Source organism: Lytechinus pictus, chromosome 12 (assembly GCF_037042905.1).
Source record: "Lytechinus pictus isolate F3 Inbred chromosome 12, Lp3.0, whole genome shotgun sequence".
NCBI lineage: Eukaryota > Metazoa > Echinodermata > Echinoidea > Temnopleuroida > Toxopneustidae > Lytechinus > Lytechinus pictus.
The window spans coordinates 17,352,122-17,367,737 of record NC_087256.1 but is presented as its reverse complement, the minus strand read 5'-3'; the positions used below and the strand labels follow the sequence as shown (position 1 = coordinate 17,367,737).

At 37.3% G+C, this 15,616-nt stretch overlaps 1 protein-coding gene and 2 non-coding genes across 3 annotated transcripts; 1 reads left to right on the top strand and 2 right to left on the bottom strand.

Annotated features, from left to right (window-relative positions):
* Positions 1 to 3,577: 3,577 nt before the first annotated feature.
* Positions 3,578 to 3,665, bottom strand: TRNAY-GUA (transfer RNA tyrosine (anticodon GUA)). Its single transcript is given in 2 exon segments — positions 3,578 to 3,613; positions 3,629 to 3,665. It is a non-coding gene; the product is annotated as a tRNA-Tyr (tRNA).
* A 1,244-nt stretch (positions 3,666 to 4,909) lies between these two features.
* On the bottom strand, positions 4,910 to 4,998 carry TRNAY-GUA (transfer RNA tyrosine (anticodon GUA)). The gene is given in 2 exon segments: positions 4,910 to 4,945; positions 4,962 to 4,998. It is a non-coding gene; the product is annotated as a tRNA-Tyr (tRNA).
* A 3,326-nt stretch (positions 4,999 to 8,324) lies between these two features.
* Positions 8,325 to 15,271, top strand: LOC129273616 (homeobox protein unc-4 homolog). Its single transcript, XM_054910680.2, has 4 exons — positions 8,325 to 9,545; positions 10,463 to 10,649; positions 11,203 to 11,339; positions 12,291 to 15,271. Exons 1-4 carry the CDS (start codon positions 8,826 to 8,828, stop codon positions 13,059 to 13,061), a joined length of 1,815 nt encoding a protein of 604 aa, XP_054766655.2. The 5' UTR covers positions 8,325 to 8,825; the 3' UTR covers positions 13,062 to 15,271.
* Positions 15,272 to 15,616: the final 345 nt, after the last annotated feature.

The following is a 15,616-nucleotide window of genomic DNA, read 5'->3' as shown; positions in this document are numbered from 1 at the left end:
TACGGCAGTGTTGCACGCGGCGAGTAATGTTTTAACACCGGATGTGACGTGATATATAACGGTGCATGAACTAACCTTAAACTATGCAAAGAAACGTCCTATCAACACATCATAAAGCGCGATAAACACATAAAAAGGCATTTATCAGTGTTTCTCCCCAGCATCAACATCACATCCCTGTATACAAAACAAACAAGTATAAATAGGAAGATTTTAGGAAATCCTTAGTATATTTAAAACAAAAATAATCCCCCATGCGAAGGTGAGAAAAAGAAGGTGATCCTGAACAAAAAAAGACAGCAAATGCTCCCAAAATGCCCCCCCCCCCCTTCCCACCTTCGTTGGAACCCTTCCCTCAATATGTCGAGCATGTCCAAATTCCTCATGAGAGAGACTGAAATCTCAGTCTTCTGTTCAATGTACATATCAGCGGGAAGACGATTTTTTTTTCTTCAAATAAAGATTGAATAGTCTTTGAGATTAATTTAACTGGACTTGGGACACAGTCTTTATTGGTAGAGCGGAGTCTTGCAAGGTTTTTTTAGTTTGTAAATAAGAATTTATAATCTTCATGACTAATTTATGATGGATGAGTTTATGAAATATCGAACAACGAAGAATGATTTATTGGCTTCAGTCAAATTATTTAATAAGGTTTGACGTTTTTTGGCAATAGTGTTTTATTATGTGCACCAGTGTTGTAGTGCCTTGATGCTCGGCCTTGGCCTTAAGGCGCCTTAAGGCCTACTTTTTCAAAGCCTTGGCCTTGAGAGGGCCTTGGCCTTGGCCTTGAGGATTTTGAGCCTTGAAATTTCAAGGCATTTTCAAGGCATTTTCAAGGCTTTTTCAAGGCATTTTGTTTTTTGTACTTTCATTTGTTTTTAAATAATTAAGTAATTATAAATGTTACTATGTTATTAGTAATTGTTCTGTATATTCAATGGCACTACTTCCAGTCAGCAGTAGTAAGTGTACTAGCAGTGCCATAAATTGTGATTATCACCATCATCAAGAATTATCATCATATTCATGTATGTGACAAAGAAAACAGTAATGATGAAAAATAGCATTATTTATTGGTAACGTGTTGTAATCATGACTAATGATGATAATGATGGTAATAATCATTATGATAAAGATTACAGTGATTTGATGACAGGAATAATTCTGACAGATCTGACAGCTAATTTTGACAACGATTTTTCATAAAGAATAATAACAAGGACTTTCATTGTATTATTTCCTTTGGCCAAGAAGAATGTTTTAAGTATTAATGATATTCTGAAAAGATTTGGTAAACTTGAACACAATCTTCAATTTTATCATATCCAAATGGGTTATGTCAATGGCATGATGAACCAAAAGTTTTGAGGGGCCAAGCATGGCATATATATAGAGCAAAATTTCTGCCAAAAAAAGTTGAAAGCAATTGAAGTGAGCGAGCAAAATTTTTCACCCTCTTACTATAAGAAAAGCTAATTTTTGTGATAGATTGTGACAATATATGTTAAGAAAATAATATCACATTTACTCCTTCAATCCATATTTTATTGTTCGAAATAGACACCAGAAATGAAATACTCCTAAAATTTGTTTTGCCCAATTGATCGTGGGCCTGGCAGCCGCTGTGCAGCGCCAGATCGACGAGGCTCTATCCCTTTAATTATTGAACGCCAAACAGGGTAGCAGCAACTCCCATCTTTAAACGTCTTTTGGTCTGACGCGGCCGGGGTTTGAACCCCCGACCTCCCGGTTGTGAGACGGACGCTCTACCAACTGAGCCAACACACCAGTTACCTTTCCTTTTTTCCTTTTCTAAGTTTATTCTTGGTGGTGGAACTTCTCTCTCTTTTTTGAGGGGGGAGAGGGGGTTCTGATATTTGTAAAGAGGTGAGAAAGAGGGAATATAACTTTATTTTGTTAGTATTCTTTATTCCGGTTTTTGAGGTAAAATAAGTGTAGAAGATACAAGAAATGAAAATTGAAATTTAAAAGGGTTGTGAGCAGGAAAAAGACATGAAAATGGACACGAATCCTAAAAGTGAGTCATTTTCAGGTCAGCATTTGAAAATTTCAACTTGTGCTCTCTTGCCCCCCCCCCCCGAAAAAATCCTTGTAGGAAAAAATGCCCCTTTTCCAAAATCGAAAATGCTCTTTTTTTCCAAATGAAATGTGCCCTTTTAAAATAAAATACCTCTTTTTTTTTATAGTAAATTAGGTTCGAAAATCGCAAAATTTTGGATCGCGCTTGCATCATTTATTGTTTAGTACAGTATTAATCCTGTTCATGGTTACAAAAATGTTTAGAATTTTCAGGTAAGAATATCACAAATATTTGGTTCGCGTTCTGCACTTGCATCAATTATTGTTAGGTACATGTAAGGTACTCAATATGTTCCTGTTTACAAAAAATTTTTTAGAATGTCCAATTTTCAGGTTGGAATATCACAAATTTTTGAGCTCGCGCTCTGCGCTCGCATGATTTGATCGGTGAGTTATGTATCATATTTATGAGTCACTAAACATGCTAAATGCAGTCCTTAACAGCTTACTTTGCAGACCTGTCAGTATATTAAAAATTTCAGCTCGCGCTTAATTCTTTATAGTTAGATGCACATCTTTTTCATGAGTACAAAAACAGCCCGGAATATTTAATTCTTATGTCACAATGTCAAAAAGTTTTTGCTTATGATTCGCGCTGGCAACATCTCGCAATGATGTCCTTTTAAAAGTGATTAGCCCTGTAATTGACCAAACATCAAGTTTTTCAACTTCAAATTGATTTTTTTTTTAACCACTAAATCAAAATATCTGTCTTATCAATGAGAAATCACTAAAAAGGCTTTGGTCAACTTAATTTCCACAAAATACACAACTACTTCACGTAGTTGATAATCTCATTTTGAAAACATCTGTTTGCACCAAATGCCAATTTTGACATATAAGTACCCTTTTTGGTTTAGACCCCCCCCCCCCAAATAAAATACGTTCTTCCGCCCCTGTCCCAGGGAGTGGAGAAAGACATACGTTGAGAACGGGCACGCCAGGATCAGATGACCGTGGTAATAATAATTATTGCAATGTAAATCACATAAAAAATAATAAATTATAATAATAATTTAATAATAACATAATAATAATAATTATATGTACAAAGGTAACTATATTATTATTTTAAAATAATGTCTAAATCTACCATGAAATTATTTTTGTTTTTCATGTACAAAAGTCAAAATTTTTGCTCGCTCAGTTCGCTCGCTCTCACCTATTTAAGTTTGAAATGCCTTGGCCTTGAGGTTTTCAGGCCTTGGCCTTGGCCTTGGGTTTCCATGCCTTGGCCTCAGCCTTGGGTATTGAAGCCTTGGCCTTGGGTATTAAAGCCTTGGCCTTGGCCTTGGAGGTTTATGCCTTGACTACAACACTGATGTGCACATGTCCTTTTAAAATGATTTTGGATACCCTTTTCTTTACATATTTTATATTAATATTCTGCAGAATAACAGCAATCCACCAAATCAATTTAATCGTTCAATCAATTTAAAAAATGTTTTCAAATTTCCACCAAAAAAGGGAAACATCCGTCGAGCCGGATTCGAACCAGCGACCTAAGGATGCCAGTGCTTTCCCCCTACAGTCCTCCGCTCTACCAACTGAGCTATCGACGGTGTCACGATCACCTCCATTAAAGCAAGGTAAATAATATGAATCTTTCACAGCCACACCAACATAATCTACTCTAGACCGATCATAGCTATCGAATGACATATCACTCCTGTAGTCGGTTTGGAGTAGGCTTCGTTGGTGTAACGTTGTGGAGCGTTGTGGCCCAGTGGATTAGTCTTTGGACTTTGAAACAGAGGGTCGTGGGTTCGAATCCCAGCCATGGCGTAATTTCCTTCAGCAAGAAACTGATCCACAGTGTGCTGCACTCAACCCAGGTGAGGTAAATGGGGTACCGGTAGGAAGTAATTCCTTAAAAAGCTGTGTGCGCTATGAACGCCTAGCTTAGCCGGGTAATATATACTGTTGGGCAACATACGGTCCACACAACAATTGGTTAAAACTTTATCCAATTCTGGGTAGTTTTACACCAATACTGTGTAGTTTTCACCCAAAGCACACATTATTGGTGTAAAACTACCCAGAATTGGATAAAGTTTTAACCAATTGTTGTGTGGACCGTATGTTGCCCAACATTTTTAAGAGTGTAGGAGCGCCTTGAGCACCTAACAAGGTGGATATGTGCGCAATATAAATACCCTATATTATTTATTATTATTAACTGTAGCACGAGAACTTATTGAGACAATTGCCATGATTGCGAGAATACGTCACAAGACTATATGCCTCTTTCATAAAAAGGAAATATCCTGTTCCATGCAATTTCCATTGCGAACGTCTCTTTAAAAAAAATATATATATCTTATTTTCCATAATTAGCCAGTGTCCCTACATAAAACATATCAATCATTTATGAGAGATGGCAACTTACAAATGAATATGAAGGCATTAAATAAGTAGGGAAGAAAGATTTTGAACAATATTTTTTTTTTAAAGTTGCATATTGAGTGAGACAGACGGAAAACAATAAACGTATCATAAAAATGTGAGATCGGGGGGGGGGGTATTTCCAGGTGTACAAGAGTATGAGAAGAGAGGGGGTCAGTCAGTTACTCTGCCTTGCACATTTCGATTTTTATAATGCTACTGTTTGGGGCGGGGTTCTCATACATCGATCTTTCATCCAGTTCCAGTCCCATTCTCGAACAGTTCATTTTGTTACTTATTTCCCCCTCTCTTTTAATGTCTTAAGATCTTGTGTTTTGATCATGCAAAGCACTTGTAAATATTGTAATCCCTGATGATTTGGATAAATTTTTGATAAATAGATTTTTAAAAAAGAATGCAATACGCCGAGCCGGATTTGAACCAGCGACCTAAGGATGTCAGCCCCGATACCTCTACAGTCCTCCGCTCTACCAACTGAGCTATCGGCGGGAAGACGATTTCCGAGGGATTAAAAATGTCTCTTAAATTACTAGTAATGTTGAATCCACACAATATTCATCTCCACTGGACCATTAGCAAATAAATATCGAAAAGACTATACATTGACCCGCCTTCAGAGCTCTGTAACTTTTAGCGGCCATAACTATGATAACTATGAGCTTCCAAAGCAGAACAAATACACGTTCAATGGGTTATAAAGAAGCCACATTTTTGTCGCCATGTCAGTGCCTTGGTTTTCTTTTTTTTTTACATACTTGGTGTGGCGCTACATGGGGCAGGGCAATCCCCTATGTTTTTTTTTTCAAGTAGTGATGAAAAAGGGAAAAGGTGATAAAAAGATAAAGAAAATGAAAGGGGGTAGGAAAGGTGTGCATAAAAAGACAGGTTTGTGGTCCTGTAGTTCAATAATACCCCTGTAATTGGTACTGAACTATTGTGACGCCAAGTTTACGTTTACCAAACGCTCTTGATTATTATTAATATTATTACTCGTTTGGCGTCACATGTGCCTGCATGGGAGGCGAAAAGCGAACTGAATCACTCTGACCCGCAGGTCTCTCCTCCCGATATAACTGATTGGGGGGATGCAGGTGGACCACTACACCGGGGTTTCCTACTCCTCTTATACGAATATAGAGTATGTATGTATGTAACATATTGGGATGAGGCTCATTGAGAAAGAGATAGAATATATGTCTCATTTACTGTCTGTCATCGTAATAGTCTGCATTAATTCTTTTACAGACCACATCTGACGAAGTCTAAAGCTGAGAATGGTTCACTGTGTCCACTTTGTGTTGACCCTTTATATATGCGTTTATATTATCATTAATATAACATTTTGTGCATGGTGCTTGCTGTAATCTCACAACGCTGAATGGAGTTTTAATACCATTGTTTTTGCAGTGCATATCCCCCGACAGTACCAATGTCAGTCCATGGATACATAACGATAATGAAAAGTTTAAAAATCTTTGTTCTCCAATATCATATACTTGAGCGGACAGGAATAAGCCGGGGAATGGGCGGTCTGTTACGTAATTACATGAATGTATGCAAATATGTATGCTTTAAACTAACACTGTATATTAGGAGTTGGCACATTAAAACTATTGAGTAAACACTGTAATCCCGTGCTTTGGGGGACTTTGAATAAATCCATCGTGAGAATTGAAAAGAGTATAAAAACAGTGGTATAGTCTGAGCCTCTGAGGGGGGTATGATTGTTCCCATAGTGCATTTTTAATGAAATAAGTTATCTTTGACTCAGGCCTATAAGGTATTTTGTGGTAAGCACTCCCCCCCCCCCCGGATCTGAAATGAACAAATAATGTAAGAAAACACGATATAATTAAACAAGATTTCAAAGGAAACACCTTGAAATTATTGCCATGAATTGATTTGAATTTTGAAATAAAGTTGTGTTATGTGTGTTAATAATGGGCATATACGATCACCTCTCACGATCGATTCGTGTTAATTTTTTTAACTCAGTATTAAGGCACATCCCTGATCGAAAATTGATACAAGTACTTCTAAATAGATTATTATTGCAATAAACTGGACATCAATAATTTTGCAGTGTTGAACTTGTATATTACCCAAATTGACCAAACAATACTAATAGATACTGACGCAAATTTCAAATTTATTTATTTCCAAACTGTTTATCAAAACGGGCACTCATCCCCTGGAAAACAGTGAAACTTCCATGTTAATTCGATGAAAGCTAACAAAGTTATTGATTTGTCAATATTTCTATTATTTTGTTGAAGTTATCATGTTTATGGATTCATGCTGCTGTTAACGTGTAAACGTGTATCGTGTTAATATTGGAAATAAAGTTCACATTGAAATCGCTGTTTAAATTTTTTTACAATGCTGTTTCCTATATGAACCTTACAGTATTTTGTTTAAAAGTTTAAACAAGCATGCTTAATTTATTGAAAATAAAGTATTAAAATTTAAAAATTAAACCATGGGAAATAAAATGACGTCGAGGAATCGTGCCCTAGCCGTAAATTCCAGTAAACCTTTGATTTTAAAAAGTCAATGTCTTGTAAAATGCTTTTAATTTCTTGTAGCCGAGAAAGTAGCTTCATGACAAGATACAAATTGAATTTATGTTTGACACAGCCTATTTTGTGAAAAACGACTATTCTTCAATCGATTTTAGGAATCCCCCCAATGTTTTTTCTTATTTTAATCTATTTCCTTTAGGTATACAGCAATATCTGAAATAAAATGTTCCCGTGTTTTTTTCTGATAGATATACGTCATGATACCTGTATTTGAAATTATCCACGATGTGTTTAAATCCTGACACGCAACAAGAGAACATTGATCGAATGCTACAGGGGGGGGGGGGGGCTGCAGTCACACCTGCGAAATCGTCTCCAGACCGACCAAAGATATTGCGTTATATCGAATGACACATCATCGATCGGTTTAGCGTCGGTTTCTTCGGTGTGACGTAAGCAAGACTATTTTCAGTGGCATGAATTAAAAAAAAAAGGACGTGGGATTATAACTCTTGCAGAAACCTTGAATTTATCTCAATAATGTTTGATTAATCCATAGTAAGGGAATCTCTATTGATTTTGGAATCTAGATTTGGAATTACACACTGCTAAGAAGAGAGATTACGTGAACGCCCCTAAAAGCTTTATGCAAGGGCCTTCTTTTATTGATTAGGGCATTATCACATGTGCTTTAAAAGCCTTCTGTTACCATGATCATTGTTACGCGCGAAAAGGGGTATAAAGTGTGAACTGACAGTTTTCGGTCTCCGTCGAATCAATGTGAAACTTTTATCCCGTTCACACACAAAATCATATCACACTTTAACAAAGCAATCGCTCCTTATGCATGCATCCATTCGTTATTGCCGGTATGAAGTTTGCTCAAAAGGACGTCTGTCTTAATTTATTTCTACACAGTGTAACATAATGATCAAATCATGTGAAAAGAAGGGGTCAAATAGTGCTTCTACAAGTCTATTAATTTAGTCCTTAGTTTTATATTTTTTCTTACAGAAATATCCCAATTAAGTTTCGGGACACTTAGGCAGCCTTCCTTCTCAAGGAGGTGCCCATGCACTAAAGATGTTTTGGAAGAGGATCTTGCCCATTCTTACATTAATATCATTAATGTATATGTTTTTCTTTTGTAACTTTTCATTGATATATAGTATATAAATTGGTAAATATGAATAATATATTTATCAATCATTATTATGAAATAACTATGTTGTATTTTGATCATTGATTCTTGCACATGGACGAAGTCACCGCTAAAGCACTGCTTTGAATTACTTGATGTGCTTGTGGGTCTGTTGATGTTAATACACATGTCTTGGAGTCTCGTGTAAAAGGGGATGAATTCCTGGATATGCGGATTAAAACGTTAAGAAGAGTTTACATAGCATGATGTCCGCGAAACTAATGAATAGAGCTATACAATTATGTTCACGGGTGGGACAATAGACCCAACTTGGAGATGATAATGGTTCCCTTCGTCAGAGGGGAACTCCTACTTCGCAAAAGGACTTGTTAGCATTCCTTCCGAAATCTTTGTCCGGTTAGTAACCTCGCCATACACCTGCCCAAAGAAGGTGAATGCATTAATTTTACAGGTTGCTCATATATGAAGTTCTTCTTTTTTGACGGTGTTTCTTTTCTTTATGACAAGCGTTTGTATGCTTTTGGGGTTATCTCTCGTCTTTACTTGATAACAAACCGCCCAACAGACTGTTTATGTATATACTTCCGTTCGTTAGGCTTATTAGTTTATGTACTGTTCAGGAATGATCGGAAATGCTTCTGGAAGATTATATCACATCTAATTCGACGACGGCTTCCATCGCAGATCAAGTTCAACAACACTTTTTGCCCAATTCCTACGGCTCGGTGCCTCTGCCTCCAACAGATAACACCATGGAATTATTAGGACCACCGCCAGTTACTCGACTTGTCCCAGACAACCTAGCTGCAGCGGCGAGGTTGCCGGCAAACTCGGCATCCCGCGTTGAAGCAATCAAGAACTTGCTCTGCTCCGAGTCTGATTCGGAGTTTAGTGCGCTCTCCGGTGACAACTCCAATCTTGCCAAGCAAAACCCCAGCCTCCCACCATCAGCATCAGGTGGACCTTTACTGTTTCCCGCCCAGCTGCAGGCATCCCTTTCCGCGATTCCCCCGCCGATCCCTCGGATGAGCTCCTATGCTGCTCCTACATCGATTGGTGACTACCGAACACCGCGCCATCCATACCATATTCCGCTCACCATCAAGATCCCGAACAAGATCAGATTGCCACCGCAGAAGGATGGTAAGAGGATAAACCAGCACACTTACAAGCCACATGCACCAGGAGATGGGCTGCTGAAGATCGACCGGAAACCAAACACGACTGCAGCTTCGATCCCCGGAGTCCCTGTGGCCTTGGTGATGACCGATAGATCATACCAGAGCACCATCATGACCGATCACGGGATTCTTAATATCATCAGCTCCAATGAACCTGGATCAAAGGTTCCTGTAAGTGCATCATTACCTACCCTATATCAATAGGCTAACATTCATAGGTCTAACGAAATAAAATAAAATAAAATAAAAGAAGTTATGGATGATAATTCATATAGAAGGAAAATGGAAGATTTGTTATTTAGAGCCGTGAATACAATTAGGGGCTGCGGAAACGGGGGAGGGGCTGGGTGGGCTTCAGCCCTCCCCCACACGTTTTATTTATTCCAAAAACCGTGTACAAAAAACATAAAAATGACCCTCTGATTGTGATTTTTTTGCATGGTCAGCCCACCCCTCCCACTTTCGGCTCAGCCCCCCCCCCCCCCGCACCCACTTTCAAAACCGTTCCGCTGCCCCTAAATACGCTTCCCACGTTGACGGTTGACATGCTATCGAAATAAAAGTTTCAATATTTTATAAAGTGTCATTCACAGTTTAAAGCGTTATTTGAACATTCAGAGTGTCATTCACATATTATTAAGGGTAGAGGGCAATGCCCTGTTGAAGCAAACAAAGTCTTGGGATCTTCTCGATGGAATAATTTCTGGAGAAGGTAATTGGGTGAAAGGATATCGAAGCAGGCCTTCATCATAATAGATAACAATTTTTGAAAAATTTATATTTGATTTAAACCTTTGTTGCATCACCAATAACAAAACATATTTGTTCATTCTCTCCCCTAGTATAGACCTCATCCCATGTAAATTAATATATGACAAAAAAGTATTGATATATAACAACTCATATAATATAACGTTTTCTGTGAAGTGTTTTTCTATAAATATATATACCTACACATTTTCATTAAAATAATAAATATTTTTTCTGGAATTGTTTATTGTTATTCATTTAAAAAGAAACAATGATATCAATGGATTTTTTAAAATGTATAAATCAATATATAAATGAGTATTATTTCTCTCACGCAGACCCCACCCCCATCATATCTCAGCGTCAATTCGAACTCGACAGGGTCATCGTCGTGTTCATTGGCACCAAGCCTAGCATCGACATCGTCCCTCGAAGATCAAGCCCAGGCTGCAATGGCGATGTCATCATTGACGCACTCGATGACGACCTCCAATGGCACCATTCCTAAAAGATCAAGATCGAGAGGTATGCACATTTGAATAAGATTTTTTTTTCAATTTATATTTTTTCCTTCAAGAATTTGTAGTTTACAGCTGGTTCGACTCCTCGCTATTATGACGTTTAAATTCATTATTATTGTAGGCCTGCCTATTATGCTTATTGTGATGCACTAAAAAACTTCTTTATTACCAAATCTATAAAACTGAGATATTTGGAAATCACTTATAATGACATGCAAAATGAAAATTTCCTCATGTTATATTTAACGTAATTTTGTGAACTGCCAAATCCAAACACTCTTTTTTATTTCATTGATGTGATTTATTCGAATATTTTCATAGACTATGCCTATGGGGGAGTGTATGGTCCCTATTACAGGATTACAAATGCTTTCAAAAAAAAGGTCAGCTTAAGGTAATCTTACCCCCCCCCCCTCCACTTCCCCCTCTCCAAAGCTATCAGAATATCCTGGCGCCGCGTGTGCTGTTATGATACACATGGGATTGTGCAGTTGATGCATTCGTTTTTAATAGATAGCGGAGTTATGTCATTCCATCGTTTTCATTATCCTGTACAGGTGGAGTTGGTAAAAAACGCACATCATTCACAAGGAATCAAATTTGCGCCATGGAGCAGAGGTTCGATCAACAGCGATACTTGACAAGTGTCGAGAGGAAAGAGTTTTCAAACTCGATTGGTCTCGATGATCATCATGTAAGCCTTTCAAACTGTTTCAGCTACTAGTATTTCCTATATCTAAAGCCCATCTCACACTATGCGATCAGATACGACGCGATTTTTTTTTAATAAATCGCATTTTGCATCAAATGTGAAAGTTCCAACAAGTAATATTATTTTATTTGAAGTTCGGCAAAATGTTAGGAATAATCGAATCATAATTTTACTTTGCGACAAGCCCTGTGGTCGGAGTAAAGTCCAAATCGGCTTCAAGTCGCAGCCGATGATGACGTCATTACGATTTGGAATTGAATTCGCTTTTTTCCTACAGGGAGGCTCGAACTGGAATGAATTTCGATTTCAGTAGTCCAACCACTATTCTGATCTCTTAAGACTTTATTGGTTGGAATGTTCATATCAAATGTTATTACAATTTCTTTGAAATTCTGATCGCAACGAATCGCATAGTGTGCGCTGGGATTTTAACCCAAATAAAATCGCTAAAGATACAAATCGCGATATATCAATTTGAAAAGATGATACTGTGAAAGATTGTGACTTAATCTAATGATTTAAGGGATATACTGGTAATTTCCCCAACAGCTTTGAAAAGATGATTTTTTAAATAAATGTTCATTTTCAATGTATGTATAATTCTAATCATAGAACAGTTGTATATGAATTATCCTGATCTAAACAGCTGTCAAAATTATGGGGGGGGGGTTTAGAGAGAGAGAGGGGGGGGGGAGAAATGATAAATGCGGAGGATTTTTTTGAAATATTTTTGTTGTTTACACTACATTCGAAAATAGCTACTTGGGTGTCTCATAATGATCGTTGAATATAATAATTACATTGAATGAATTGAGCCTCTTGGCCGATATGTGCTTGTATGTACTGTCTTTGCAGAAAGGTAGATGGATATATTTTCAAAAGAAACTTCAATAACAGAACCAAATAAATAGCTATGATGTTTTATCTTTACAGGTCAAAATATGGTTTCAAAACCGTCGTAGCAAGCTGAAAAAGCAAGCTGTTGTTAGCAGCAGCGATGCCACCGCACGATCACTGGTGAATATCCGAGCTAAACAACTTCCTGGGCAAAACATTCAGCCTTCTAAAACCATCACATATCACGTGACCAAATCAGAAAATACGTCATCTTATGCATCGTCCTGCCAGCTGACAAAACCCGCGCCAGGAGTGCATCCATCGCATCCCACTCCTGCCACCGTTTATCATCCGACCATGAATGGTTCGATTCCCGCAGGTATGGCGCCACCTAAGTCTGGATCGGGCATGTTGTATGCACCAATGAACCCAGTCATTTCATCAGTTACGAATTCATATTCGTCTTCGACGATCCCAGCTGGTGTGAACGTCTTCGGAGCCGGCGTGCAGGGTGTTTCTGCCGTTGGGGCGCCGCCGTTCGCTCATCCATACGCGCCCCAGCAGCCCGACTCGAAAGCAACTACCATGATGTCGTCTGCTTCCCAAGGTAATGTCCCGACAATGACAACCCAGATGAGTGCGACGCACGGGGTAACAGCGAATGGTGTTCCGTTTCAGCCGCCATATGGCTACGTCTACGATTACGGTGCCGATCAAGGAAACTCTTTTGTCACTCAGAGTTCAAGATCGTCGTCACCCTTCGAAAATTTCCCGTTTTCACCTGCAGGATTCCATTGCCATCCGGATGATGTCAGTGTCAATCCATTTAATCAGATGGCAATAGTGCCTCCGGTGAATATAATGTAATATTGACTTGCCAGTGGAATGTAATTTATATACAGTCTTTTATATTGATCAATTGAACAGATATGGAGCATGTGAAACTTTGCGAAGGATAATATTTCAAAATGTTTCGTCGGGATTTTTTCTTTCCTATCTAAATTTCTCTTTATTCTTCTTAATGATCTTTGTCTGTTTGATTTTTGGTCAAATTGAAAAGTTTATTTTGTTTTGAGCAGATAGTAAGTTCCTTTACAAATACTTATTTTAGCATAAGTTTCTTAATGTCTTTTTTTATTTCATTTGAAATAAATTACTTTTTACGAAAAAAAATATTCAAAATATAAAGATAGTGGCTGAAGGGACGGGTGAAATATTGCGAATACCTTGATCCTGTATACACGGAGTTTTGCAATCAATCGCAAAATGGCAGTGGCCAATTAGTATCATTGTTATATACACACTCATTATCCTTTTCCACCAATCAAAAGCATTATCCACGAAAACTTGCAATTGGTCGTAAATGCAAATGTTAATGGGTCTCGGATTCTTATTTGCTTAAAGGACAAGTCCACCCCAACAAAAAGTTGATTTGAATAAAAAGATAAAAATCCAACAAGCATAACACTGAAAATTTCATCAAAATCGGATGTAAAATAAGAAAGTTATGACATTTTAAAGTGTCTCTTAATTTCACAAAACAGTTATATGCACATCCTGACTAGTATGCAAATGAGGAGACTATGACGTCATCCACTCACTATTTCTTTTGTATTTTATTATATGAATATGAAATATTCTAATTTTCTCATTGTCAAGTGATACAACGATTAATTCCTCCCTGAACATGTGGAATTAGCATTGTTTAATACTATATGGTTCAGTCAAGTTGGTCCTTAATGTCAAATCTATAAAACATGAAATATTGTATAATTCAAACAATAAAAAACAAAAGAAATAGTGAGTGATGGACATCATCGACTGACTCACCTAGTTGTGTATATCACTGTTTTTTGAAAAATAAGTGAAAATTTAAAATGTCATAACTTATTTTTTTTCAGCACTACGCTTGTTTGATTTTTTTCTAACTATTCAAGTCAGCATTTTCCAGGGGTGGACTTGACCTTAAACCTACCAATATTCCTACCAAATCTAATGCAAGAGTCACTTCAACGAAACCGACTTGAAAGATATTAATGGTATGCCATTTGTAATATACATAATAGCAGTTGGGGATCCAGGTGGGGGACATCCAGCCCGTGTGCCCTCCCCCTCCCCTTGAGGGGCACATTTTAATTTTTGCTTGTCAAATTTTTCATGTAACAAAATAACTTCAATTCGGGAGTGAAAACATTTTTTTTTTTGCTTGTCAAATTTTTCCTGTATAAAAATGACCCCCCCCCCCACCCTTGGAAAATCCTGGATCCGCCCCTGTTCCCGATTTGGTTTCATTTGTGTGAAAGCTGGATGTTGAGTTTAGGAATACGCCTGCAAGTTAATGCATTTTAGAGTACTTACATGTAACTGCGACGTAATCATCTTTAACAAAAAAGAGCAAACAAATATTTATATTTTTGCGTTTCTGTATTTCATGATGGTTTTTCAGTATTAGATATATAAAATACTCCACATGCATGTACTTTGATACAAATCTGCGCATTGTGGCCAAAAGTATGACGACATGAATACCTAATTACCTCTAGCTGAAATCTGAGTAAAACTGCCTGGAAACAGGCCAATTTATTTCAATGGGCTAAGAGGGTATTTATGCTACAGTAAGCACTTCTGGGCGCTATGCAGATGGTGTGCCCGATGGTGTTACACATGCACTCACTATTTTGAGGTTTTTATTGTATTACACACGAAATATCAAATATTTGAATATTTAATGATGAGGAACCCTTCACTAAATTACAATTATGATAATGATTTTGCAACGATTGGAGTGAGAAAATGATATGTCAAATAATACAACACATTATTGATACTTGAATTGAATTTTAAAAAAATAAGCTAAATTGTAGTGATTGTGCATGTGACATCATCGTCTCTTACTTGCATACCCTGCCAATGATACACATCTCTACTTTTTTTCATAAGTGAAAGTTCAAAATGTAATAATTTTCAAATTTTTTATCCGCCTTTTAATAACATTTTACAGTGGTATACCTGTTGTTTTTCCGATTATATTTCTCTTAATTTTTGCCGGAGGTGACTTGCCATTAAAAGAAACATGATAAAAATAGATATGTAAAATTTTGATTTTTTTTTTTTCACCGTGTTGCAAATAGAGTCAACCCAATGCAGGCCCCTATTTCTAGACGATCGCCCCAACCATCCAATGAATTTCATTATTTCATGTAGAAATGCAATTCAAGAGTGCCGGGGACAGTCACTTCGGCGCGGAACGGAGTCTTAACAAGTCAACTATGTGTACTTCGATGTAGTTTTGGTCGGTCTGTGTCCCGTCATACAAAGAGTTATCGGATTAAACATAAACTATATGGAAATCCATCAATGTCATAATTTCTACTACAGGAAATTAGCACAATATCAATTGTAAATAAAAAGAAGCACACTGA